The 27,024-nt window shown below is 35.5% G+C and overlaps 1 protein-coding gene and 1 non-coding gene across 4 annotated transcripts; both read right to left on the bottom strand.

The window, feature by feature from the left end:
* Positions 1–5,870: 5,870 nt before the first annotated feature.
* LOC141635735 (small nucleolar RNA R71) lies at positions 5,871–5,977 on the bottom strand. Its single transcript, XR_012540398.1, has one exon. It is a non-coding gene; the product is annotated as a small nucleolar RNA R71 (small nucleolar RNA).
* Positions 5,978–14,247: 8,270 nt separating this feature from the next.
* On the bottom strand, positions 14,248–23,152 carry LOC141633633 (uncharacterized). 3 transcript variants are annotated; one of them, XM_074446067.1, is made up of 13 exons: positions 23,013–23,152; positions 18,083–18,373; positions 17,116–17,275; positions 16,962–17,033; positions 16,837–16,881; positions 16,692–16,745; positions 16,325–16,474; positions 15,948–16,183; positions 15,650–15,865; positions 15,366–15,458; positions 15,178–15,233; positions 14,631–15,030; positions 14,248–14,499 (listed from the first exon to the last, which is right to left on the bottom strand). In XM_074446067.1, exons 2-9 carry the CDS (start codon positions 18,344–18,346, stop codon positions 15,689–15,691), a joined length of 1,158 nt encoding a protein of 385 aa, XP_074302168.1. In that variant the 5' UTR covers positions 18,347–18,373; positions 23,013–23,152; the 3' UTR covers positions 14,248–14,499; positions 14,631–15,030; positions 15,178–15,233; positions 15,366–15,458; positions 15,650–15,688. The 3 variants fall into 3 exon arrangements, with proteins under 3 accessions (XP_074302168.1, XP_074302166.1, XP_074302167.1); XM_074446065.1 differs by having other exon boundaries at positions 18,083–18,389; positions 23,013–23,149; XM_074446066.1 differs by having other exon boundaries at positions 17,116–17,272; positions 18,083–18,389; positions 23,013–23,149.
* Positions 23,153–27,024: the final 3,872 nt, after the last annotated feature.

Below are 27,024 nucleotides of genomic sequence, written 5' to 3'. Positions count from 1 at the left end.
ATAATAATAATAATAATAATAATAATAATAATAATAAAATAATAAAAATAATAAAATAATAATAATAATAAAATAAAATAAAATAAAATAAAAATAAAAATATTAATATTAATATTAATATTAATAAAACTATTAAGTTCAAGATTCGCAAAATTGAAATTGGCTGAATTTAGTAGAGTGAATCAAGTGAGTGAAATAATCAATGGAGCCGAGCTGAGCCGAATCGAATCGAATCAATAGAAATGAGCCGAATCGAATAATAAAGTCGAGCCGAATCGAAATGAGCTGAAAATAAGCCTGAAAGAACAGGGCCTAAATACAACTATCAATTTACTAAGAAATTTAAATTTTAAAGATAAACAATTCAATTTAACGTAAATATATCAAAATTGGATGTATCAGTAATCAGTACTCACTAATTATTTAATTCCAAAAACAGGGTTAAACAACATTTTATTTCAGATAATATATTGTAGAAAACCATGAAACATTTTTAAATAAGAAGAAAAATAGGCAAACAGATTATTTACCTATAAAAGAAAGAAATAATACATTCAATTTTTTTCCTTAAAAAATTAATACTTCTAATTTTTCAATTTACTTTTATTAATTAATTTTATGAATTTTCGACATAAAATAATGAATCATATATCCTCTCAGATCTGGACAGATAGCCTATCATCCTCGAGAATTTACTGGGAGTAAAAATTATGGTAACTATTAACAACAGCCCCATTCCGTTATCGGAAGGTGACAATAACAGGCTACAAGTAATTTCTGCTACGGCAAGTACATTTTGTTGGTCATAATTTGTAATACTACGGTTTTCTATACTGTTGGGTACTCTATCGAGTAAAGCTTACTCTATCGAGTAAGTGAGTTTTGGTTACGAAACAGTGTACTGTCTGATGAGTACTCGATCGAGTAGGTGTCACTCGATCGAGTAGGGGGCACTCAATCGAGTAAGTCGGTTTATACGGGTTATTTTGCCGAGTTTTGATAGCAACGTGAGAATGTTATATAAAGTTATTTTTACCAGTTATTTTTACTTTTTCACTTATTCTAAATATTTAACACAAGAGAAAAGTTACATAGCATTCTCTTCTCTCATTGCTATAAAAACCTAAGGGCTAGGTCGTCGGATTGTTGAGTTCTTTACGCCGTTGAGACCGTCGTATCGTGGGTAAGATTCTAGTATGATTTTTATGTCGTTTAATTAATTTTAGTTGAAACCCTAATTGGGTATTTTGGGGGTTTTTGGAGTATTGTGTTTGTTAGATTGTAATTGTATGATTGTGTGATTATAGGAGGTGATTTCGTTGATGAACGGTTTTGATTAGCTGATTGTGACGATCTTGGTGATTGCTTTTCCAGGTAGAGTTTCCCTACTCGGTTATTGATTACATTGTATTTGATGGTTGATTGTGGATGGTTGTTAATGTTGTTGATCTATATCATATTGGTATTGGTAATTGGTAACTGTTGTTATATAGTTGGTTGGTTGTGTTTGTCTGTGGTTCGCGAGGTGCGTCCTTGGCTGAGTGGAGTCACTTGCGGGAGTGGCTTCACGCCCTTGATTCGCCCCTTGTGGTTTCCGTCACAAGGGGGATGTGCATATTAAGGAACTTGGGTTTTCACTCGGTATTGATGAGCGGGGCTTAGGTGGGAACGGCTGCGGTCCCCCACTGGCGGTGAGGATTGCTGGTTGCGACCGTAATCTGGCAGGGCTAGAACTCCTGGCTAGTCAGGTGATTGGAGATATGACGGAGTTGGATGATTGTATGTATTGTTGATTGATGTGACTCATATTTAAGCATATTTAGTCCCCGAATTAGCCTCGTTCCTATGATTTTTAGTGCATAATTGGGTCATTTACTATCTTTAGTTTCCCATTTTGCATATTCTTTGAGGTTTTGTTCACTTGGTAGGAAAGAAGTGCAAACCTTGCATTTTCATGGAAAAATGGAGCTAAATTGATCAAATTCAATGACCAAGCATCAAAGGGAAGACGATACTAGGGCCCTGTTCTTTCTGGCTTTTTTAGAGCCGAATCGAATCAATCAATCAATGGAGTCAATCAATCAATCGAGCCGAATCGAATCGAATGGAGCTGAATCGAATCGAATCAATCAATGAAGTCAATCGAATCGAATCAATCAATAGAGTCAATCGAATCAATAAAGTCGAATTGAATCAAATAATCATATTAATAATAATAATAATAATATTATTATTAAATATTATTGTTATTATCAACTATAATTATTAATATTTTTACTAATAATATTTTTAATAACAATAATAAATAATAATGTCATATTAATAATGATATTAGTAAAATAATTGTTTAGAATAAAAACACTCAAGTAAGCGTTGCTCGAATTCAGGTCGAGTCAACACCCTCTTCTCAGATGGCACCTCGAGCCTATGCTTGCTCTCTTCGGATGGATCTTTCACGCGTAACAAAGGCCTCAGAGGGTACGCCAAAGGTCCTTCTCTGATGCCTTATGGTACTGGTGGATAGTCGGGACCTTGCTTGAAGCTAAGGTCTCTGTGCCCTCTTGTAGTAGCTCGAGTAGTCTTACTTCTAGAGAGAGGAAGTTGTTGGTGACAAGTTTTTACCATTGATTGGTGAATAGTGAGATATTTATAGGTTTCTATGTGTACCTCAAATGATGGTTTGGCAAGCACGGTTACCATATTCGCTATGAATACGCCTTACCGATTCGCGATTCGCTTATAGAAAATGTGTTACATGTATTTTAAGTAATCCACTTGATAGAATTCGCTTTTAACGATTCGTGATTCGTAGGATACCAAGCGAATTTGTAACCATGTTGGCAAGCTTGTTGACTTGTAAGACCCCGTATTGGCAAGTGAGTCAAGTCGGTTGGGCGTGCCTCATTAATAATATTAATAATAAATGTTATGAATTTTAATAATAATACCAATAATAATTATAATAACAACGACAATAATAATAATAATAATAATAATAATAATAATAATAATAATAATAATAATAATAATAATAATAATAATAATAATAATAATAATAATAATAATAATAATAATAATAATAACAACAAAAACAACAACAACAACAACAACAACAACAACAACAACAACAACAACAACAACAACAACAACAACAACAACAACAACAACAACAATAACATTAACATTAATAACATTATTATTCATTTTAATAATAATATTCTTCATCATCATCATCATCATCATCATCATCATAATAATAATAATAATAATAATAATAACAATAATAATAATAATAATAAATAAATTATTATTAACATTATTATTAACAATATTATTAACTATAATTATAATAATAATAAATAATAAATAATAAATAATATTAATATTAAAAAAATAGTATTATTGTTAACAAAATTAATAATAACTATTATTTAAATTAGTAAAGCTGAAATGAGCTGAACTTAATGGAGCCAATCAATCAATCAATCGAATAGAGCTGAATCGAATCGAATCGAATCGAATGGAGTGAATCGAATCGAATCGAATCGAATGGAGTGAATCAATCGAATCAAGAGAGCTGAGCTGAACTGAAATGGGCTGAAAATAAGCCAGAAAGAACAGGGCCTAGAAGGCTTATGTAGATAATGAAGTAGATTGGGCAATGATTAAAGGATCCTTGCATCCCCAATAAGATTCCCGAGGATTGTTGAGGAACGAAGAAAAGAGAAGTGCCGACCCAGGATCCGAGCGTCTCCCCGCCCAGGACGAGCGTCTCCCTGCCCACCAATCCGAGCGTCCCGATGCCAAGACGCTGGTCTTGAGGCCAACAAATCCGAGCGTCTCTCCCCTGATCCACTCGGATTCCCTTGCAGAACCCACCGTGCCTACTGCCTAGACGCTCGGGACGAGCAGATTTCCTGGAGACTACCAAAACGGAGATGAGCATCTCCTTGGAGAGGAGCACTTCCTCAACTTTTCGTAAGGGTCTTAATAGTCATTTAAGCCCTTAGTAACCCTAATCCTTGTACCTAATCTCTAGTATAAATACCCCATTGCACTACCTAGATTAGCATGTCATCTTAATAGGATCTTAATATTATCTTAATTAAGTCTTAATACTCTCTTAATCTTGTAATCAATTCTTAATTTAGCATTAATACAAATCTCATTTCTTAATCTTTCCTTAATTTCTCTATTGTTCATCATTTATTTTAGGTAATTAGAAGATTATTTGGGTTTATTTGGAGGATTGACAACCTTCCATCAATCATCAAGTACTTGTATTATTCTTTGCTTTATTATTTGGAATCATCTTTATAGGTATAATTCTCTCTTAATCCTTTTTAATTATTGTTAATCATCTTCATTTGTTCATCATGTTTTGCCTTGCTAGTATGATTGACAACCTTGTTAGCATGTTAAACTTGATAATGAGTGAGTAGTTTCCTTAACTAGGGTTAATGGGGAATTAGGGGAAACCAACATGGGGATTGATTCATGCTTAATCAAATATGTTGACATAATTTATTTGCTTGCTTGTTGTGATTCCAACTTATGCACATGTTATGTTTGATGAAATGCGAGCCTATGAATCCTTGCATTTTTTACCCATCACTTACCTTTTCAATGAGACTTGTAAGACATAAACCAACTCGAGTCTCATTGACCATGCATATAGTTGGATAGGTAGGATTATGTCGACTTGTAGGTGTTGTACAATCTAATCGATTCGGCTCCGGGACCCAAACCTTCTTTGGGATTGTAAGATATACACTAACTTGATCCCATCATAACAATAAGTGCTTACATCTAGTAGAGAACATGTTTGTATGATCAAATCCCATGAATCCCCTATGAACCCGTGACACCCTAGTGCTTTTAATCAATTGTTTACAACTCATTTTAATCATCTTGCTTGTTTTCATTGCTTTGCTTTTATATTGTTGATTAGTTTAGTTCATCTCCTACCTCAACCCAAATTGTGACACCCTTAGACACAACCATTTGCAATCAAAAATCCTACATCAATACCCGTCCGTTGAGATCCGACCTTTACTTACCTCTTTACTAAGTGTAGAGTAGTTTGTGAAGTTATAAATATTGTTTTGGTCTAGGTAACTTTTGACGACGAGTAACAAAACCGATCCGACCAAAAATAGCGCCGTTGCCGGGGATGGTGTTAACTTGATTTGATTTTCTTTGATTGTTTTTAGTTATGTCTTTCTTTACCTTGGGGAAGTCAAACTCCTCAAGGTTTGTTCTAATTGTTTTCGAGTTGTTTGATATTTTGCATGTTTAGGAGATCACAAGGTAACTTATTACCCATTCATCTTGAAATTGAAAGAACTTTGACCAACAATAGAAGACTTGCTAGAAATACTTTGAGAGGTATTGGTGAGATTGTGGACATTCAACCAAATAACATTGAGTTCATCAGCCCTTTTTTAAGAGAAGGAGAGGATAACCCAACACAAAATCAACCACAAAATCAACCCACAATGCCTAAATTTTCATCACATTCCATACTAACCGAGGAGAAACTACCAAATGGTTCTCCTACCCCACAACACTTAACCGGTAATTTCATTGCAAAATCCACATTTATACAATTAGTTTAGAGAAGTCAATTTGGGGGGATGCCTAGTGAAGACCCTCATTCTCATATGGAGGCTTTTTGTGACTATTTTGATGCGATTTCACAAACCGAAGTGACTCAAGACCAAATTCAATGGGTCTTTATTTCCTTTTTCTTTGATTGTTCCGCGAAATAATTGTTGAAGAGCCTAGACAAGGCTACTCTTGGTATTGACTCTTGGAAGAAATTGGCACTTGCTTTCTACAAAAAGTTCTATCCTCCGGAAAAGACTAACATGTTGAGAGCCCAAATCACCGGGTTCAAACAAAGGAACGAAGAATCTTTGTATGAAGCATGGAAGAGATTCAAGGATACTTGCCGATCTAGTCCACATCATGGACTTAGCGAGTGGTTCCTTGTACAACAATTTTGGAACGGTCTATATGAAGACTCCCGAAACATTCTCAATATGGGATCAAATGGTATGTTTACCGAAATTGATGATAATAAAACATGGAATAAGATTGAGGAAATGGCGGTCCATAACTCACAATATAGTAGACCTCGGAAGGCTACAAGAGGAGAAAAGCATGAAGTGGACTCTATCACTCAATTGGGTGCTCAACTTAGTGCTCATATTGACACCATTAATTTGAAGTTTGAGAAGGCTATGGATAAACTTGAAGAGGCCTCCAAATTACCTAAGCAACATGTGAATTCATGGTGGCATCTTCATCAATTCCAAGTGGAGTATGTGAGAGTTGTGGAACTTTGGGATATGACCAAAGTGAATGGAGGGGAACAAGTGAATGTTTTCTAAGCATACAAGAATGGTACCCCTTATTACAACTATTACAATGAAAACACCAAATTCCATCCCAACCTCTCAAACATGTTCAAAACCCTCAAACAGCATACACCCCACCTCCAATGAGAAACCAAGCTCAAAGACCCTTTTACAATCAAAACCAAGGTTATCAAAATTAACCTTCATACAATCAAACAAATGACCAAGGTTTTGATGTTCAAAAAGCGGTCCTCCAAATGCAAAAGAACCAACAAGAGTTTTTCGCTCAAATGCAAAAGGATACTCAAGCAAAATACATCACCATCAACAACATCCTAGCTCATATAAAGATGTTGGAGACCCAAATATCTCAATTAGCATCTTCAAGTTCACAAAGACAAAAGGGTCAATTGCCACCTCAAGGTAATCCCCCAAGACAAGAGTCGGTGAGTGCCATCCATTTAAGGAGTGGTACAAGGTATGAAGGGCCGAAGAGGCCCGTTGAACAAGATGTTGTGAATGCTAGTGAAAAGGAAAGAGTTGTTGAAGACTCTAACAAAGAAGAAGAACCCACCACCATTCAAGAAGTTTCAAAGGAGAATGAAGAGAAGGCTAAGGAGAAAGAGCCTATTGTGATTCAGCTTCCATTTCCATGTCGTCAAGCTAAGCCTAAGTTTGATGAACAACTTGGGAAGTTTATGGAGATTGTGAATAACTTGGAAGTCTCAATTCCATTTACAGAATTAATCAATCATGTTCCGGCCTATACAAAATACATGAAAGATATTCTTACAAATAAGAAATCCATCCGGAAACTTGAGACTATTGCTTTCACTAAGGTGAGTAGTGCCATCCTACAGGGAAGTTCACCTCCAAAACTAAAAGATCCGGGAAGTTTCTCTATTCCATGCACCATTGGCGACACCACGATCAACAAAGCTCTATGTGACCTTGAGGCAAGTGTGAGTGTCATGCCATATTCGGTATGCAAAAGGTTAGGAATGGGAGAGCTTAAGTGCACTAATATCACACTTCAAATGGCGGATCGATCAACGAAGACACCTTTAGGGGTATGAGAAGATGTGCTGGTAAGAATTGGCAAGTTCTTCATCCCGGTGGACTTTGTTATTGTTGATATGGAGGAAGACTTCAACATTCCTATCAGTTTAGGAAGACCTTTCTTACACACCGAGGGAGCGGTGATTGACGTGAAACATGGAGAGCTCACCCTTGAAGTGGGAGATGAAACAATCACTTTTAATCTTGAAAAGACAATGAGAGCTCCCCGACTACATGAGCTATGTTTCATGGTAGATCATTATACCCGAGAAAGTGATAGGAAGAAGTTGGCATCTCAATGCAATGAACAAGATATGGGTAAAGAATCACCACCCATATGGAAGAAGAAAATGGGTAATCTCCAAGATACTCCATCCAAAGAGCAAGAATGTTTCAACAAGAATGAGAGCTTGAATAGCTCACCACCACTCATGACAAGAGAAGAAGAAGGCCTCATTGGCCATAATGACAAGAAGAAAGAGGAGTTGTTCTCATCAACTCATGATACTATTGGGGAACAAGTAGATGAAGTATGCGGTCTTTGGGATGATGAGTTTGAAGGGTTATTCAATCCTTATATCGGTAATGCTATGACCCAAGACTAGAATGAAGAACAACATGTGCAAAGGTCTATTAAGGATCTTTATCATGATAATGAAAAAGCTTTCGACTACTTCTTCAAGGTATTGAGCAACGTCAACAACACCTTGGCTATGCCCCCTTGACATCTCATTTATGGATGAGAGTTTGGTGGCGTCCTCCCTAAACCACCATTTGTAAATATTCTAACCCCTTAACTTGCACTTTACTTATTGTATTGCGTTTTTGTCAATTTTGGATTTGTATTTTTACGCCTTGATCAAGATTTTCATCATTTCGAGAGAAAGTGAGGGAGGGACTTATATGATTATTGATGTGTAGTGTTTTGACATAGTGTGGGGATAGCAATTGCCTAGGCTATCCAAGCCTTCGTAGTGCCCCCACAATGAAGACCAAAGGAATGAAGAGTAAATGACACGGGTTATGAAATACCCACGGATGGAACTGAATTCGTGAGGTAGAGGGACAATCCGAGCGTTCTGGAAAGAAGACGCTCGTCCTGAGAGAGCTGGAAAACAAAAATTTGGTTTGACTGAAGATCCGAGCGTCTCCACGTAGAATCCGCCCGTCTCAGTCAAGACGCTCGTCTCACCAAGGATCCGCTCGTCTTATTGGTGATAAACTTTGGAATTTCCTCCTGACAAGGAATCCGAGCGTCCTCAAGTAAATCCGCTCGTCTCCCTTCAGAAAGACGCTCGTCTTCCTCAGAAGACGCTCGTCTCAGCACGGTCTTATTTTCTGAAGCAAACTGAAGCAGAATCCGAGCGTCCCGATCCAGAATCCGCTCATCTCCCCTGTGTAATTCAAATCCAACGGGATTAAAACCCCACCTTTCCCATTTCATTTTACTCATTTAAAACACAACCACTCCAAAACCCTCAATTCCTCCATCCACAAAAATCAAATTTCTCAACAAAATTCACCCAAATTAATTCCAAACTCCCTCAAAACTCAAACAAATCACTCCTTTGTCAACAACAAGCAATTAAAACACCAAAATATTCAAAGTTTGAATCGATTTTAAGGGTACAAGGCAAATATGAACTATCCTAAATCGATTTGGGTCTTATTGAAACTTGAAGAAATCAAGCATACCTTTGGTGTTACTACATACAAGGAGAAGATGGCTAGGACAAAAGGTGGAAGCAAGGCACCTCCAAAGAAGAATCTCTCAAAAAGGCAACAAGCTCTACAAGCTCTGCAAGCTTCAAAGGCTTTGGTGGTTCAAAGTTCAAGTATGGAGATTCAAGAGACTACTCCTCCTATGGTGGAAACTACTACTTCTACTCCGGTTGTTGAGCAACTAGATGATTATCCGGAGGTAATTTTCGCATCTGATGCCCATAGGAAGAAATTTTTATCTCTTGCTAAGAAATCTATTTTACCCAACAAGTTCATATGCCAAGAAACTTTGACCAAATTAGGTGTCTTAGAACAAACCAAGAATTTCTTCGAGTCCATGGGATTGCTTACTTTTTTTTTAATATGCAAGAGTTTACCTACTCATCCCTCACCTTGGAGTTTTTAAGCTCATTGAAAATTACAAAGGTGGAGACTCGAACAAACATTGAATTCCGTCTTGAGAATGTTGATAGGAAAATGTCTTATGACGAGTTTGGTAAAGTTTTTTGCCTTAGCAATGACCCGACTTATATGAAGAAGACCCCAACCAAATATGATCCCGCTCCCTTATGGAAGGCTATTACCGGGAGAAAGTTTACATCTTACCATGATTGCTGTGCCCTTTATGTCCATCATCCGGGAATAAGGGTGTGGCACAAGGTTGTTGGGCATACTTTGATTGCTAGAAAGGGAACAAACCACTTCATCGGGCTTGATTTTATTTATCTCGAGTTGACCTTGAATATTGGTAGAGAGTTCACCACGAAGTACAACATTCTTCAACTTTTAATTGAGAGATGGCTTAATATCGATCATGGCAAGGAAGGTACGGCTTTTATTGTTAATGGAGGATTGGTAACTTATTTGGCAAAACACTTCAACCGGAACTTCAACAAGGATGGCACCTATAAACCGGTTAAGGGAGGCCATATCATTGATCTAGCCACCATGGTTCAAAAATTCAAATGGGTCAAGAATGATACTCTTGACGACAAATTTGGCTGGTTAACAAAAGATGCCAAATCCGTCACTTTACCGAACAAAATTTGCCGATTAAATGTCCATAGGTCAAACTACCTTCTCCCACTCTCTGAGGAAGCTGATTACATAATACAACACCAAATGGAGGACATTGCCGAGCTCTCCTCCTCTTTTATCACTCCACCCTACCCATTCACCTACCATGAGTTTCAACCCGAAAATGTTAAGGCGGGGAATGACTACTTGACTCTTTTGATGCAACAAATGCACAAGCATGCTTATGAGGATAGAGTAGATGCTTATAGAGCACAATATCCACCCCCTACATCTAGCTAAGCAAGGACTTCTTGACCCATCTTGTCCTTTGCCTAGTTGGGCGGATATGGAAGTCTTCTTTCCTAGTGCTTCTAGGGGTGCTAGCTTGAGTGAAGAAGAGGTTGTTGTTGAGAGTGGTGGAAAAGAAGGTGAAGAAAATGATGGAGAGAATGAAGAAGGTGAAGAAGAAGAGGAGGGTAGTGAGGAAGAAGAAGGAAGTTCAAGTGAAAATGGAGATGATTCCGGGTCTATGGAGGTTGATTCTAGTGAAGAGGTTGATGATTTTGGAGATGATAGTGATGACGCCATGGTCGAAGATTGAGGATTAGCAAGCTCTTGGGAGGATGCCACATTACTTTTTGAGTCTCCTACACCTCCTTTAAGGTTTGTTTATATCTCTTGTTTTTCATATAATTTTTATCTTGATCATGATTTTTGAGTCCTAGCATCAATTAGAGGACTCACACCTCAGTCCCATTGAGGTGTTTATTTTATTGTTCCCACATTCAAAATCCAAAATGGCAATTGTAGTTTCATGCATAGCATCTTTATGCATGAACTCCCCCAATTTCTGACATTAGAAATAATGTCTATTTTGGTTTGGGGAAGTTTATGCATATGCATTGGGAGCTAATTTAAATTATGTTCTCCAACCAAAAAAAAAATCATGCATCATATAGTATAGTTTAGTTGCATCACTTGTTTATATGTCATATAGTTTGCATTTAGCTTAGAAATCATGCATTTTCATATAAATTGCATAATTTTCTATCGTATTGGCCATTGAGGACAATGCCCATACTAGTGTGGGGTTGGAAAATTCTAACATGAATTTTTAAAACAAAAATGATAAAAATTGAAAAATCTTGAAAAATACAAAAACATGTCTTTTTGTTTCATAAATCATAAAAACCATAAAAATTTGAAAAATTCAAAAACCCAAAAACATGTTCTTTTCCTTTATAGTGTAGTCTTGTATATATTATGTCTGTTCATTCTTTTTCACATTGATCGACTACGCCACATCCGAGACATGAGGATATAGAAGACCGCATGGTATGATCTTCCAATCTCCTTTTTCCTCTTTATGTTAATGCTTATGTGGCTTTATTTTGATTGATGCGGTAAAAACAATGTGATTTTAGGATTGCATTTAGATTATTTGGCATACTAGTTGGTAAAGCATATGCATTAGGATGTATATATGTTAGTTGCATCATGGCATATAGTTGCATGTTAGGAAATTTTTTGTGAAACCATCTATTTGGGAATCTTGACAAGTGTATATAAGGCCCTTGTAGATACTTTTTCTTCTTAACACTTTGCTTGTTAGAATACTTGTAAAACACCCTAGGATGTGTCATGCTATTTTCTTTTTCCCATGGATTAAGGGCTAGTTAAGAGTACCTTGTGGTGTTATAACTCCTTGGCTACCGTTTATTCCAAGGTGACCCTTGAAACCATGCAACCATCATCCATGTTCTACCACATTTTGTCATGAAAGGGAATGGGCACAAAAAATGTTCAAAATTTGAGTTCAAGAAATGAAATGAAAAATCCAAAAGTTTGCAGTTGCATCAAAAGAAAAGAGGAGTAACAAAATGAAAACTCCTATGCTTCAAATATAAGCACCCTCCCTACAAATGGGGTGACTTTAAAAATGTTCAAAAATAAAATGCAAGAAAAAGAAGTTGTCAAGTGTTGAAAATGCCAAACATCAAAATAAATGGCAAAAGAAATGTTCTCAAAATGTCAAATGCCACAAATTGGGGGGGAAAACAACAATAAAGCAAACTCCCATATGAAACTCAAATTCTATTGATCTTTTTTCCATCGTATCCACTTTTGTGCATGGTAGAGATGGGACAACCCTTCTTCTTGTCTAGGCAAGAGGGGGAATTCCGCGATCCTCCAGTGTTTCTAACACCATAGGGAGTATACTCTTGACGAAAGCATTTAACGATTGAGGATAAAGGTACCCTAACTTGACATAACTTGGAGGTGATTTATTGGTATCCTTATAGGCTTAGTAGTTTGAAGAAACCATATCTATGATGGAATGTGTACCCTTAAATTGCTTCCCCTTTAGATAATTTCCGCCACTTAGATGAGGTGAGTGGCTATTCTTTTTTGTAGATGCATCCATTTACTTGTTTTGTGTGCTTAATGCTTGGATGTGTCGCCATTTTGGCAAGCCCCACCTTGCCTTGCACGAAGGCATCCTACCTCATGGTTGTCTTGTTGTAAGTTGAAGGGGCGGAGTGAGACCCACTAATTGTCTCACATCGGATATATTAGTAGGTTAGTTTGAATAAGGGTCCTTGTTTTTGTCACCTCTTTACTCGGGACGATCAAAGGTTCGGTTTGGGGATATTTCATGTGACTCATATTTAAGCATATTTAGTCCCCGAATTAGCCTCGTTCTTATGATTTTTAGTGCGTAATTGGGTCATTTACTATCTTTAGTTTCCCGTTTTGCATATTATTTTAGGTTTTATTCCCTTGGTAGGAAAGGAGTGCAAACCTTGCATTTTCATGGCAAAATGGAGCTAAATTGATCAAATTCAATGACCAAGCATCAAAGGGAAGACGATACAAGAAGACCTATGTAGATAATGAAGTAGATTGGGAAATGATGAAAGGATCATTGCATCCCCAACAAGATCCCCGAGGATTGTTGAGGAAAGAAGAAAAGAGAAGTGCTGACCCAGGATCCGAGCGTCTCCCTGCGTAGGCTGAGCGTCTTCCTGCCCACCAATCCGAGCGTCCCGATGCCAAGACGCTCGTCTTGAGGCCAACAAATCTGAGCGTCTCTCCTCTGATCTGCTTGGATTCCCTTGCAGAACCCATCGTGCCTACTGCCTAGACGCTCGGGACGAGCAGATTTCCTGGAGACTAACAAAACGGAGATGAGCATCTCCTTGGAGAGGAGCACTTCCTCAACTTTTCGTAAGCGTCTTAATAGTTATTTAAACCCTTAGTAACCCTAATCCTTGTACCTAATCTCTAGTATAAATACCCCATTGCACTACCTAGATTAGCATGTTATCTTAATAGGATCTTAATCTTATCTTAATCAAGTCTTAATACTCTCTTAATTTTGAAATCAATTCTTAATTTAGCATTAATACAAATCTCATTTCTTAATCTTTCCTTCATTTCTCTATTGTTCATCATTTACACTACAACAAATAAGCACTTGCGTCACGTTTAAATACGTGGCGCAAGTGGTAAATTCCCGTGGCTATGCTATTTTGCCACGGGAAAATCAATCATGACGCAAGTGGCCGTGGCAGAATTTAGCCACGGGAAAAACTGCAACGTGACTTAAATTAGCCAATTGGCCACGGTATTCCCCGTGACTAAAATTGCGTGGCTAAACAAGTTTCCCGTGGCTAAAATTGTTTTAGCCACAAGGGAATATTGTGGCTAAATTAAAAAAATTTCCATGGCTAAATATTAGTGGCCACGAAATAATAACGTGACAAAAGAGAGACTCTCGTGACTAAATATTAACAGCCACAAATTTTATAGTGGCTGAAAATTAAAATTTCCGTGGCTAAAAGATACTAGTCACGAAAGAGTAACGTCGCAAAAACGACTCCCGTGGCTAAATATTATTGGCCACAAGTATTGTCTAGGATGAATAATAAAATTCCCGTGGCTAAACATTACTAGCCACGAAACAATACTGTGACAAAAATACTCCTACGACTAAAAATTAATAGCCTCAAATATTATCGTGACAAATTTTATAGTTTACGTGGCTAACACATTAATAAGTAGTAGATAACGCATATGGTCGTAAAAAGAAAATAAGATCTTATTGTTGATTACGTAAAATGTAGCATCCTTGTCTTTTATGAGAGCTAAGCAAGCCCTAAAAACATAAGTATTCTAAAATACATTTCCAAAAAATGGACTAAAAAATTAATATCCACAGTCGTGCACCTAAAACTAGTAAAAATTATAAATAAAATTAAAAATGTAGTGGTTTATGCTTCCGATGTAGAATTGTTTGCTCCATATTTGTACTTCCAAAGCGAACCAACATAAACACCTATAACAAAAACGATGGAAAAAATATTAATACAAGTGTCGTTGGAAATAAATTGCGATTTATCCAATATGAATATCATTTAAAGGTAGAGTGTATATTTTTTTAACTCGATAAAGAACGCATAAACTAACCTTAGTGAGATGGTCCGATCCCATATGACTTCAACAAATTCTCGAGTTTCTTCTGCCACATTTCATTATTAGCTGCTATCTTTTCGTCCACCTTTGCCTCAGCTTCTTTCTTGGCTGCTTCAGCTTCTTTTCGAATATCTTCTACTTCTTGTCTTGCCTTCTGTATTTCATTCTTAGCTTGTTCCATGACATCTTCAGTTGTTCGTCTAACTTCTACAACTTCCTTAACAAGATCTATACGTGAAGGCTTTACTCCGAAGTATTGTGTAATATTTTTACCTCGTCCATAGCAACGCAAATATCCATGTTTTTCTGGCCCAAGAACTTCCATAAGAATTTCGTCGTCTGTCTTTTTATGAATTCCTTCTTCTCTTTCTTTCTTCTTTTTGTTTATCTCTTCCTACATAAATCCTTGAAAATAATTAACATATATAAAAGAGAGCATTTCAAAAAAAAAAATAATTGAAAGATCACAAAAATTCAAATCCTTACAATTTTTGTCGTGTTATAATCTAAATTAGCAACATTGACCGGATTACTTGATTACCTTTTACGAGTTTCTAGCAATACATCAACTCGAGAACAAGTTCCTTTTCTTTGCTTCTGCAATTACAATCAAACAAATCAATCACGGTCATTTTCGTTAAATGTAAGCTAAAAAAACACAAATTGCACAAAGATAAATTACGTTATGTGATACTTATAACACCTTTTGTGTCTTAAATACAAACTTACAATATCTTCTCTAACACGAGCATGACTTTTGGACCCAGTATAGTGAGGCATTTTTTGAAATGACCTGCTATGCTTAGCTTTGTTACTTTTCTCCTGAAACAAAAATAAATTAAGACACATTAACCTGATGATTTAGTAACGTATATAATCTATTAGAAGTATATAAAATAAGTTCGATAATCATCTTTAATTGAATTGTCTGACCTATGTAACTGATGAAAATATATATGAGTAAATGAAATTTATAACAACCAACAAGTAAAAAAAATTATATACAACAGTACCTGAAATTTAGGATTTCGCCAGAGCTCAACCAAGTATTTTCAATTTGCTTTTAGCATGTCTTTGGGCCTATTATTCAATTTCTCCTCCTTTTTAGTAAGTTTTGGTTCAACTATATATTTTTGCTTCAACTTATACCTTCTGCCCCTAAACAAGCTCCTCGCATGCTTCATTACAACTTCTCTTCTTAACTCAGGATTGTCAAAGTCACATATCTCCTAAAGTATATCAGAATATAGAATTTTAGGAAAAAAAGATTATTTTAGCAATAATAAAAACGATTAATTTAAACAATATTACCAAAATGCATCTCCATAAATGATCGAGTATCTCTGTTTTGAAATCTTCCCATCCATCGACTTGCACGGGACATACGGTTCGATTGCTGATTTGATCGCCGAGGAAGTAAGCATACGTTGTCGCATACTTACCAATTGGATTGCCATCGTTATCAAACTCTACGAAAGTCTTTTCCCCAGGAGCTAACGCGGTAAGTTTTCTACAATACACAGGCCCTCTTGTTTTTTTTACATTACCTACATAAGATGATTGTTTCCAGTGGTAGAAAACAAAATGTCAGACTATTTCAAATAACAAGAATATACACAATTCATTTTATCTCCAACTTTATATGTTAGGCTAAAATAGTCATCTGAATGAAAAATTTTTGCCAATACCAGAAGTAATGTTTTCATTGTCCATATGAATGATTTCTTTTGGTCCACTTAATTGACCTTGAACTTCCTTATCCCAAATCGCATCTTCATCCATGTCATGTTCATCAGACCCCCCTTCACCTTGTTCTTCCTGGGGTGTTTGTTCTGTTTCTATATGTACAAATAGTGTATAAAAAATAATTCATTAGACATCTAAGTTAGCTGTTAAGGCCCGATAAATAAAAAATATATACAGAAATTGTTAATGAAGGAAAATTCAAAGATAATGAAATTATATTTCAGTCAAATAAAAAATGTGTAGTTAATTAAACACGTAAACCACCAAACCCGTAGCCTGAATATTATAGAAGCAAGTTAAATTAAATACCTTTGTCCATTTGGATAAACTCATCATCAGTATCGTATTGGCATTCATCATCCTCTAATAAATTAGAACATAAAAATTTTCATCAATTTAATAATGAGTATTCAATTCAATGAAAAGCGAAAATATATTTGAAATTTGTTAGTACCTCTTTCCATAGCCATAAATTGATTAAATTCTTCGTTATTAATATCTGTTTCATGTAGAAAAGCATTAAGAAAATAAACGATATATTTCAAAGTAGTACAAGTTTTAGCTTCTTGTATCATGTACCATCTGAATCATCTGAATCAACGTCCTGGTTAATGTCCTGGTTAAGACCAATATGTTGCTGACTATCGATAGCTGTACAAAGACATTCTTTTAACGGTCAGTATTAGTTAAATTTAATGTATAACTTCAAGCAAACATTAAGTTAAGAAACTACCTTGTTGGACGACTTTTAAAGCCGAGGAAACTGATTGAAGTGCCTCATTCCCCATCACTTCACGTCGCTGTTTATTGTTCATTTTGAGAAAATTGGCAAGCGACAATGGTGGAATGAATTGGCTTCTCTTGCGCCTGTCTTTTGTTTCAGCTTTCTTCTGCTTCATTTATAAAATAAAGGCAATTATTATATAATTTATGTTTATATTAAACAGCAAGATTGGACCAGTTATAAGCCTACTGTGAACACTACTTGGACATGGCGACAAATCTGTAAGACTAAGGATAAAATAGTGCAGGGGTATGCTAATGGAGTTTGGAGTACAAATAATGGAGTGTACACTCCTGCAGATGGTTATCATTGGTTAATGGATAGACATGATAAGGTATGGTGGTATAATATTGTGTGGAACAGACTGAATGCTCCCAAGCATGCGTTTATAGTCTGGTTGTTTATGCTGAAGAGATTATATACCAAGGATAGACTGAGACATTTTGGTTGTTGTGGAGATACTGACTGTGAGATGTGTAGAGTGGCTATGGAAACACAGAATCTCTTGTTCTTTGAATGTGATTTCAGCAAGAGGTGTTTACAGATGCTGAATGGTTGGTTAAATTGTCCGCTCCCTTATCAGCTGTGTATGGAGTGGTGCAGGAAGTTGAGAGTAAGGTCTTTGATTAAGAGGCATGTGATCTTTGCAAATGTTGCAGCTCTTATCTATCGGATTTGGTTGGCTAGAAACAGGTGTCATTTTGACAATGTGCTTACTCATCCCAATGTAATATTGCAGCAGGTTAAGCAGCAGGTAGGCATTCGTGTTAGGGCTAAAGCATGTAATTAGGATAGGTTCAGGCCTTGAAGAAGTTTGTAAAATTGGTGCTTGTAATGTCACGATTATATAATATAAGAATTTAACATTCCACCAAAAAAAAGTAGAATATATACATCCTAAATTATAAAATCATACCTTCGTTTTAGTTACAATATCTGCCCCATTCTCACATTCTTTATCTGAATGCTGGACATCCTCACCAAACTCTGTTGTGTAATCTTCGTCTTCATCTGCAATTTTTCTTTTTTTACCTTTCTTCTTTTTCTGATTTGTAGAATCAACTAAACTAGTCATGGATGCAGCAATGCGCTTGATATTCAACGATTCCATTTTTTTCTTGTTGGCTTCAATATTCAAGAGCCTGTCTCTTTCATATTTGTTCATTGAAGTTGGAGGCATATCTGCCGGTGTCTTCTTTTTTCCTGTCTTTGACATTTAGAAGCTATCAAAATAACCCATGTTAAAGAATAATAATATAATAAGCGACTTTAGCACAAAAGCATTCATTAAAAAAAAGAATGGGAAACATGTCCATGTATAATAACCACAGTGCGAACTCAACACAACACAAATGTCTCAAATTAAGCATAGAAATATCAAGCTATATCAATATCTTCGTCGACCTCTTCATCACGATCAATATCACTAAAATCTTCATCGTCATCAGAGCTTTCATCAATGTTATCGTTTTCAGTTCCTATGACATTTAGTTACTTGGGTTGATTTTGGTTCATTGAATCAACAACAGTATCTTCCATGTCATCTCTTATAAGTTCTGATGTTGTATCAATATAATCAACACAGTGTGTAGCTAAAAACTCATCATATGTGGATCCTGGATGACTTTGTTGCAAAGCATCCCCATCATTTTCACATTGCTCTTTTTCTAGAATATCATAATGGTGTCTTGGATGAGTCTTGATAACCATAAGCCAATTTGGGTCAATCCCATCTTTAACATAAAAAACTTGTTCAGCTTGGGACATAAGCACGAAAGGCTCCGTTGTATGTAACCTCTTTTTAGAATTAACGCTAACAAAACCAAATTTGTCAACCTTGACACCTCTGCCCGGACTATGAACATGCCACCAATCACAGCGAAACAATACAACACGATTTCCATCCAAATATCGTAGACAAATTATATCTGTCAAAACTCCATAATAATCATGTCCAACCCCCTTTACCATTACTCCACTATTTTGATTTCTCCTCTTTGTTTCAACATCTCTTGTATGAAATCTAAAACCATTTTCTAAAAAACCGCTGAAATACTGAACACCTTTGAAAGGACCTAACGACAAAGTTTTTAAATCTTGAAGCACTTGACCATCTCCTTCCTCGAATAAGCATGAAATCTAGTTACAATAAATGGTTTATTAAAAATATATCTTTTAAGTGTTTAAAAAAAATATAATTAAATTAATACTATTATATGAAGTTTTCTAAAAAAAAAAAACTTACCCGATCTTGGAACCACTTAGATAGACAATCGTCAAACAAGCCTTCTGTGTATTCACTAGTTAAAGAATGAAAATTAAAAATAATAATATAGATAGTTGATATAATTCTAAAATGAGCTAAAATTGTTAAATGACCACTGAGTACCTTATATATGTTTCAGCTTCCTCACAATTCCTAAGCACATATTCATGAGCTTGTGTTACTTCAATATCAGTAAGCAACCGTGTTTTTGGTTTTCCTAAAGGCGAGCCTAAAGGTTTGAATATTGTTAGACCCTTATAACCTTCAATTTGCTTATCTGCATTTCTTTCGTACTGGTTAAATTTTGTCTCAATTTCACTCAGGTACTTCGAACAAAAATTCATGCATTCTTCAATAATATATCCTTCTGCAATCGAACCTTCTGGTCTATTCCTATTACGTACATAGCACTTAAACTTGCGTAGAAGCCTATACAATATTAGTAAGCATGTTAGTCTATAGCTAGTTATTATATTGAAATTAATTTAGTAGTGTTGTAAAACACTATATAGTACCTCTCTACTGGATACATCCAACGATATTGCACAGGTCCAGCGATTTTTGCTTCCGCAAGAAGGTGAACACATAGATGCACCATAATATCACAAAAAGAAGGAAGAAATATTTTTTCCATCTCACACAATGTAAGAATGATACTATCTTGAATGCGATCTAAGACCTCTAGATTTAATGTTCTTGAACATAACTCCTTAAAAAATATGCTAATTTTAGCAATCACCTCATATACTTTAGGTTGTGACACTCCACGGATAGAAAATGGCAATAACTGCTCCAAAATTACATGACAATCGTGAGATTTGAGCCCCAATATCTTACGTTTGTCTAAATTTATGCATTTGGAGATGTTAGAAGAGTACCCATCTGGAACTTTTAAGCCTTCCAAAAATTTAAACACCTTATCCTTCTGACTTTTGGATAAGGTATAAGGCGCTGGTGGGATATGCCATTTCCCATTTATAAGCTTAGGAGCTAGATGTTTCATAATCTTCAACAATTTCAAATCATGTCTTGCTTTTATGCTATCTTTGGTTTTTCCTTCAATGTCAAATAACGTGCCAAGAATATTGTCACACACATTTTTTTCAATATGCATAACATCCAGTTGTGGCGAAGCAATAAGCTACTCGATGGCAAGTCAAAAATATGCTCTTCTTTTTCCAATTATCACCTCTCTTTGGGTGAGTAACAGTTTTTCCAAACTTCATGTCTTTAAAATCGTGAAGATGAGATAGAATATCATGACCTGATAGTGGTGCTGGAGGGTCTCTTCTCTCCGGTTTGCCATTAAAAGTTTTACTATCCCTCCATTTATGATCATTAGATAGAAAACAACGATGATCCATGTAACATATCTTTGAACAATTAGGCAATCGCATCGAGTTTGTGTCATTCATACAACAAGGACATGCCTTATAACCTTTTGTAGACCATCTAGACAAGTTTGCGTAAGCAGGAAAGTCATTGATAGTCCACATAAGTACAGCATGCATATTGAAATATTCACGAGTAGAAGCATCAAAAGTTATAGATCCAACATCCCATAGTTGCTTTAATTCTTCAACTAAAGGCTGCAAGTATACATCGATATTATTGTCGGGGCCACTCTTCCCAGGGATTAACAAAGATAGAATTGAATAAGGTTGTTTCATGCACATCCATGGCGGGAGGTTATATATAACAATTACGACTGGCCATATACTGTAGTCACTTCTAAGGCCGCCGAAAGGGTTAAACCCATCACTTGCTAAGCCTAGTCTTACATTTCTAGGGTCTTTGGCAAATGAAGGATACAACTTATCAAAATGCTTCCATGCTTCACTATCACTAGGATGTCTAAGAACTCCATCATCAGTTTTACATTTCGAATGCCATCTCATATCTTCAGAGGTTTTAGTTGACATGAACAGCCTTTGTAATCTAGGAGTTATTGGAAAATATCGTAGTACCTTTGGGGAGATTTTATCACGCACTTTATTACATACTTTGCACTTTTCAAGATATATATTCTCCTTCCAAAATAGCATACAATCATTTTCACAAGCTTCTATTTTTTCATAATCAAATCCCAAATCAGTAATCATTTTTCATGCTTCATAATATGACGAAGGAATATCTGCTCCCTTAGGCAATACATTCTTGAACATTTGAAGCATACTAGAAAAAGCTTTATTTGTCATCCCATCCATACATTTAGTTTGGAACAATTTCAAAATAAATGACAACTTTGAATGATCTTTACACCCGGGATACAGAGGCTGTTGCGCATCATTAATCAATTTTTCAATAATTTTTTCTTCATTAACATCTTTTCTACGAGTATCTTCTTCGAAAGAAGCATCATTTGTAAATTCAGCACCCTCGTTTATTTCACCGATCATTGATATAGGTTCACGAGATTCATTAATCATAGCAAAGATACTATCATTATTACTCTCTTCTAATTCACGTCTACATCGTTTGAGTGGAGTTTTATATTCACCGTGATAAACCCAACGAACATATCCACGAACTATTCCATTTAGCATTAGATCATCAAATATATTTTCTCTTTTCTTATGGTGTTTGTTATTGCATGTATAACAAGGACAAGGGACAGTAGGTTCCTCATCATTAGTATCACTAGCTGAAGGTGAATTAGCGAACGCAAAATCAAGAAACTCTTTAACTCCATTTATATACAACTCACTAGTCCTATCATTGCATCCCATCCATTCTAATCTTCTCTTGAAAACATCCATTGTTGTATCCATGAGTGTAGAAGACGAGTAACTAAGATATAAAAAAATAAAATAAAATTCCATTTTACTAAAAAAACGAAATAAAAAACGTTAAAAACCACGAAATTAATTATTGGGCATGGCATAATTGTAAAGTTGAGCATAAAATGGATGTCGAAAATCATTTTGCAATGATATATAAAATACGAAGGCCAAGTATACCCGGAATAGTATTAAGAGGTGGTATTAAAGGGTGTCCAAAGCCTGTTCTTTTGCTTTTAATGTTACATTGATTCGTCTAAGAGTTGTTGAATGAACAAGCTTAAAGGTAGCTAAATTCAGTTTAGTTTAATCTAGTTTTGAATGTTGGAAAAAATATGGTCTAAATAACACGTCTTGGCTGTTAACAAAAATTTAGATTGGGACGGAGGGATGTTTTAATCAAAAGTAAACAAATGATTTGGACGGGTGAAATATAGGAAGAGATTTTATTATGGAAGAATTCTGCTCCAGATTTTTTTGCATTTTCATCATCCTAAGTCATGATGAGTTTAACACGATTTGTACTCATACGCAGACTGAAGTATGACTGGCGCGATTCTCACTCTTTCTGCCCTACAAATTGTACGTAACAACCAAATGAACCGTAAAACAACTAAATAATTTAAGATCCATAATTTGCAATCCCCAATCCCCAAAATTTCAATTCACAATTATCAATTTAGAATAAGCAATATGGAATCCCTAATTCACAGAAAAACAATTCACAATTCGCAAAAAACAATCCACAAATTATAATTGAAACATAATTTTAATTGAATACGGTAGATAAGACGACTTACTAGTGTCCCGTAGATTCGACGTGAGCACAGTGCGTAGAAGGATGCAGCCAAAGCAAATCCAAAGAAGATGAATGGTTTGACAGTAGTACGTTTTTAGGTTTTTGATTACCTTGGTACTTCTTTGTTTTTGGCAAAATATTGATGGATATGAACGTGGTAGAGTTGTCTACCGAAACACATGGTATAAGAATTTGGTGGTACGTTAATGTTATTAGCGTTTTACTAACTTTTGTAGGTTCCGTGATAATACACGATATTTTAGATTGTCATGTATATGGATTTTAATAATTAAAAAAATATTATTGTCTGAGACGGTCTTATACTATGGGATGATTTCAATGCGTAAAAAAAACAACTCACTTACTAGCATTATGTGAATAATTTTTAATAAAAATTATCTATCTCACAATATAAAACCGTCTTACCTATAATAAAGCGTCTTGCTTCTGACAGGTCCATTTCGTCACAAGATGAAGACGGGGCAAAATGTGACCCATTTAAGACGAAAATGTAACCATTTTAATTAAAAAGTTACTAGAACAATTTCCTAAGCTATAATAATTTGTCATTAAATTGGTCACATTTTGTCTTTAAAATGGTGACATTTAGCCCGTCTTCGGCTTGTGACGAAAAGTGTTCGTCTTCAATGAGAATTGGTGTACCTATAATTTGTGTTAAAAAAATGTACCCTATATTTTTTTGTAAAAGAAGATTGTATATGATTGACATTTATCAAATACAACTTTTACATATAAGACCTAACAAAAAACCTACTTTTATGTTTAAGACCTTATAAAAAAATTAATGGTGCCATTGAATACTTCTAAGGGTACACCAATTTATCTCACCCCTTTTAGTATCGGAAGATTCTAAAGATGATATAACCAATTAACCTTGTACAGGCCTAATTCTACATAATAATAGTTTGTTCCCGTGCTAGAAAATTTGAGCGGGAAAATGTTTTAGTTGACTTATTCTTTTAGTTTAAGAAGGATGCGTTTGTCAATAAGTCTCCCTTAAATCGGTCATTTTCCGTCTTAAAATTAAAACAGAATAATTGTGACCCATTCACAATAAAATGTAACAATTAATAATATATTCAAATAAAAATAGGCACTTTGATATTAAGGATTTAATTCCATCATTAAAATGTATGTGTGACAAATATAACAGTAATTAATAACTTAACCAATTTGAATGGTTTTGTACTATTATATGTTATCATAGCAAAATTATTAGTCACGTCAGTGCGTGGCTAAGACCCGTAATTAGTCACGGTGTAATTTACTCGTGGCAAAAAATCCTAATTAGCCACGACGGTGTGGCTAAAAACAATTATTAGCCACGGTCGTGACTTAGTTCGTGGCTAAACACATTTATTAGTCACGGGTGTGACTTAATTCGTGACTAAAAACAATTATTTGCCACGGATATATTTTTCCCGTGACATTGCATTTTTTACCAATTAATTTTAAAGTAAGGGTTTTTTTTTCCCCGTGGCCAAGCAAATTTACGCCACGAATTACGAATTCCCGTGACATAATTCGTGGCGCAAGTGCCATTTTGTTGTAGTGTTATTTTGGGTAATTCGAAGATTATTTGGGTTTATTTGGAGGATTGACAACTTTCCATCAATCATCAAGTACTTCTATTATTCTTTGCTTTATTATTTGGAATCATATTTATAGGTATAATTCTCTCTTAATCCTTTTTAATTATTGTTAATCATCTTCATTTGTTCATTATGTTTTGCCTTGCTAGTATGATTGACAACCTTGTTAGCATGTTAAACTTGATAAGGAGTGAGTAGTTTCCTTAACTAGGGTTAATGGGGAATTAGGGGAAACGAACATGGGGATTGATTCATGCTTAATCTAATATGTTTTCATGATTAATTTTCTTGCTTGTTGTGATTCCAACTTATGCACATGTTATGTTTAATGAAATGCGAGCCTATGAATCCTTGCATTTTTTACCCATCACTTACCTTTTCAATGAGACTTGTAAGACATAAACCAACTCGAGTCTCATTAGACTATGCATATAGTTGGATAGGGAGGATTAAGTCGACTTGTAGGTGTTGTACAATCTAATCGCTTAGGCTCCAGGACCCAAACCTTCCTAGGGATTGTAAGATATACACTAACTCGATCCCATCATAACAATAAGTGCTTGCATCTAGTAGAGAACATGTTTGTATGATCAAATCCCATGAATCCTCTATGAACCCATGACACCCTAGTGCTTTTAATCAATTTTTTACAACTCATTTTAATCATCTTGCTTGTTGTCATTACTTTACTTTTATATTGTTGATTAGTTTAGTTAATCTCCTACCTCAACCCAAATTGTGACACCCTTAGACACAACTATTTTCAATCGAAAATCCTACATCAATACCCGTCCCTTGGGATCCGACCTTTACTTACCTCTTTACTAAGAGTAGAGTAGTTTGTGAAGTTATAAATATTGTTTTGGTCTAGGTAACTTTTGACGACGAGTAACAAAACCGATCTGACCATTGATATTATTGTATCTTATATTGTGTAATCAGTAATTGACCCCGTTTAATTGTTTTTAAAACAGTGGTGATCCATTCGGGGAGGGTGAGCAGTTCTTGAGTAGGACGCTCATGGGATAGTTGGGATTGAGTCACCACGTGTTACTTAGAGTCTTCCGCCGTGTCGTTGAACTTATATTTTCTCTTTAGTTGGTTTTGATAATATGGAACAGTTGTATCACTTTACAGTTTTGGGATTTTCGTTATGTAATCGCTTAAACTTATTTATCAAAAGTATGTTCTTTTATGGTCAATTTGATATACATTGCCTCGGGTAATCGAGATGGTAGCACCTTCATACATTAGGTGGTCTTGTAAGGCACCTTGGTGTATGGGGGTGTTACAAAGTGGTATCAGAGCGACGATTTTGGAACCCGTAACTAATAAACCTAATGAATCTAGTGAGTTAAAATAAAATGAACCCGGGTAGGAGTTTTTAGGAGCTAATGCAAAGACTTGGGAGACGTCCTAAAGTCGCGAACTAACCCTACAACTTTGAACCGGTCACTATGGGGTGTCATGGGATCGCTATGTGTTTAGTAATTTTCTATTGCGTATGTTGGATGATATGTTGTATAGAAATGTTGAAAAATGGTTGTGGAGAAATAAAGGATGTATGAGGTGGAAAAAGGGTGAAGTAGATCATATGATAAAATGTTGTGATAATGGTGTTGCAAGATGGATGATTTATAATGTGGTATACATCAATCAAATGTCCATCAAATCTAACCAAATCACCATCAAATTACTCTAAAATTCATTCTAATCCATTTCTACACAATAAAAACCAACTTTCCAACCTTCTACATACTCAAAATCACCAATTTAAATCATTTTAAAATTTGGAGGTTCTATAATCCGTGACCTCCATCTTGTGTTTCGGGTTTGATTTTTGCCTTCTAGCTTCAATACATTGCTTCTAGTGTTCTAAAAAGGCATTTTTAAGGTTGTTTGGCTCTTATTTGTGAAGATTTGAAGCATCTTTGAGTAGTGATACTTGGTGGATTTTAAGACTACTACAATGAGTTTTTTGGGCAAGAGTGATGTGAACACGGTACGAGAACTTTAACGAAAATTCTACGATAAAATTACCGTATTAAGGGACGCGAAAAATAAAACAAAAACAGTCCGAATAAGGCTTGGGGGCCGTGCAAACCGTGAAGAAAGGGATGAAGAACCTCGGGAAAGACCAAGGCCAAGTGCATGGAACTTCCTAGTTTTTTATACTACCTAGTTTTCTTAATCGCCTAGTTTTCTTCCTAGTCTTTTCTAGTTTCTTCTAAAGTCTTTCCTAGTTTTTCTACACTAGTCAAAACTAATAACTAGGCACCTAGAACTCATGCAAGATTGAAAGCTTGCCTTGGAGCCCAAGCATCGTTCGGCCTATATAAGGCTTGGCTCTCTTCATTTGTAATGATGATGTTTTGAGTAAAAAGGTTCACCATGTGTGAG

Source organism: Silene latifolia, chromosome Y, assembly GCF_048544455.1.
Source record: "Silene latifolia isolate original U9 population chromosome Y, ASM4854445v1, whole genome shotgun sequence".
Classification (NCBI taxonomy): domain Eukaryota; kingdom Viridiplantae; phylum Streptophyta; class Magnoliopsida; order Caryophyllales; family Caryophyllaceae; genus Silene; species Silene latifolia.
The sequence above is the reverse complement of the archived record's forward strand: the minus strand, read 5'-3'. Positions and strand labels throughout refer to the sequence as shown.

Excerpts from the sequence above, each read along its gene's own strand:
- LOC141633633 (XM_074446065.1), bottom strand. The coding sequence starts at position 18,382 with ATGTCAAAGACAGGAAAAAAGAAGACACCGGCAGATATGCCTCCAACT. Across the intron at positions 16,882-16,961 it reads TGATTCAGATGATTCAGATG|ATATTAATAACGAAGAATTT; the intron begins GTACATGATACA and ends TACATGAAACAG. Across the intron at positions 15,866-15,947 it reads ATTTATGGAGATGCATTTTG|GAGATATGTGACTTTGACAA; the intron begins GTAATATTGTTT and ends GATATACTTTAG.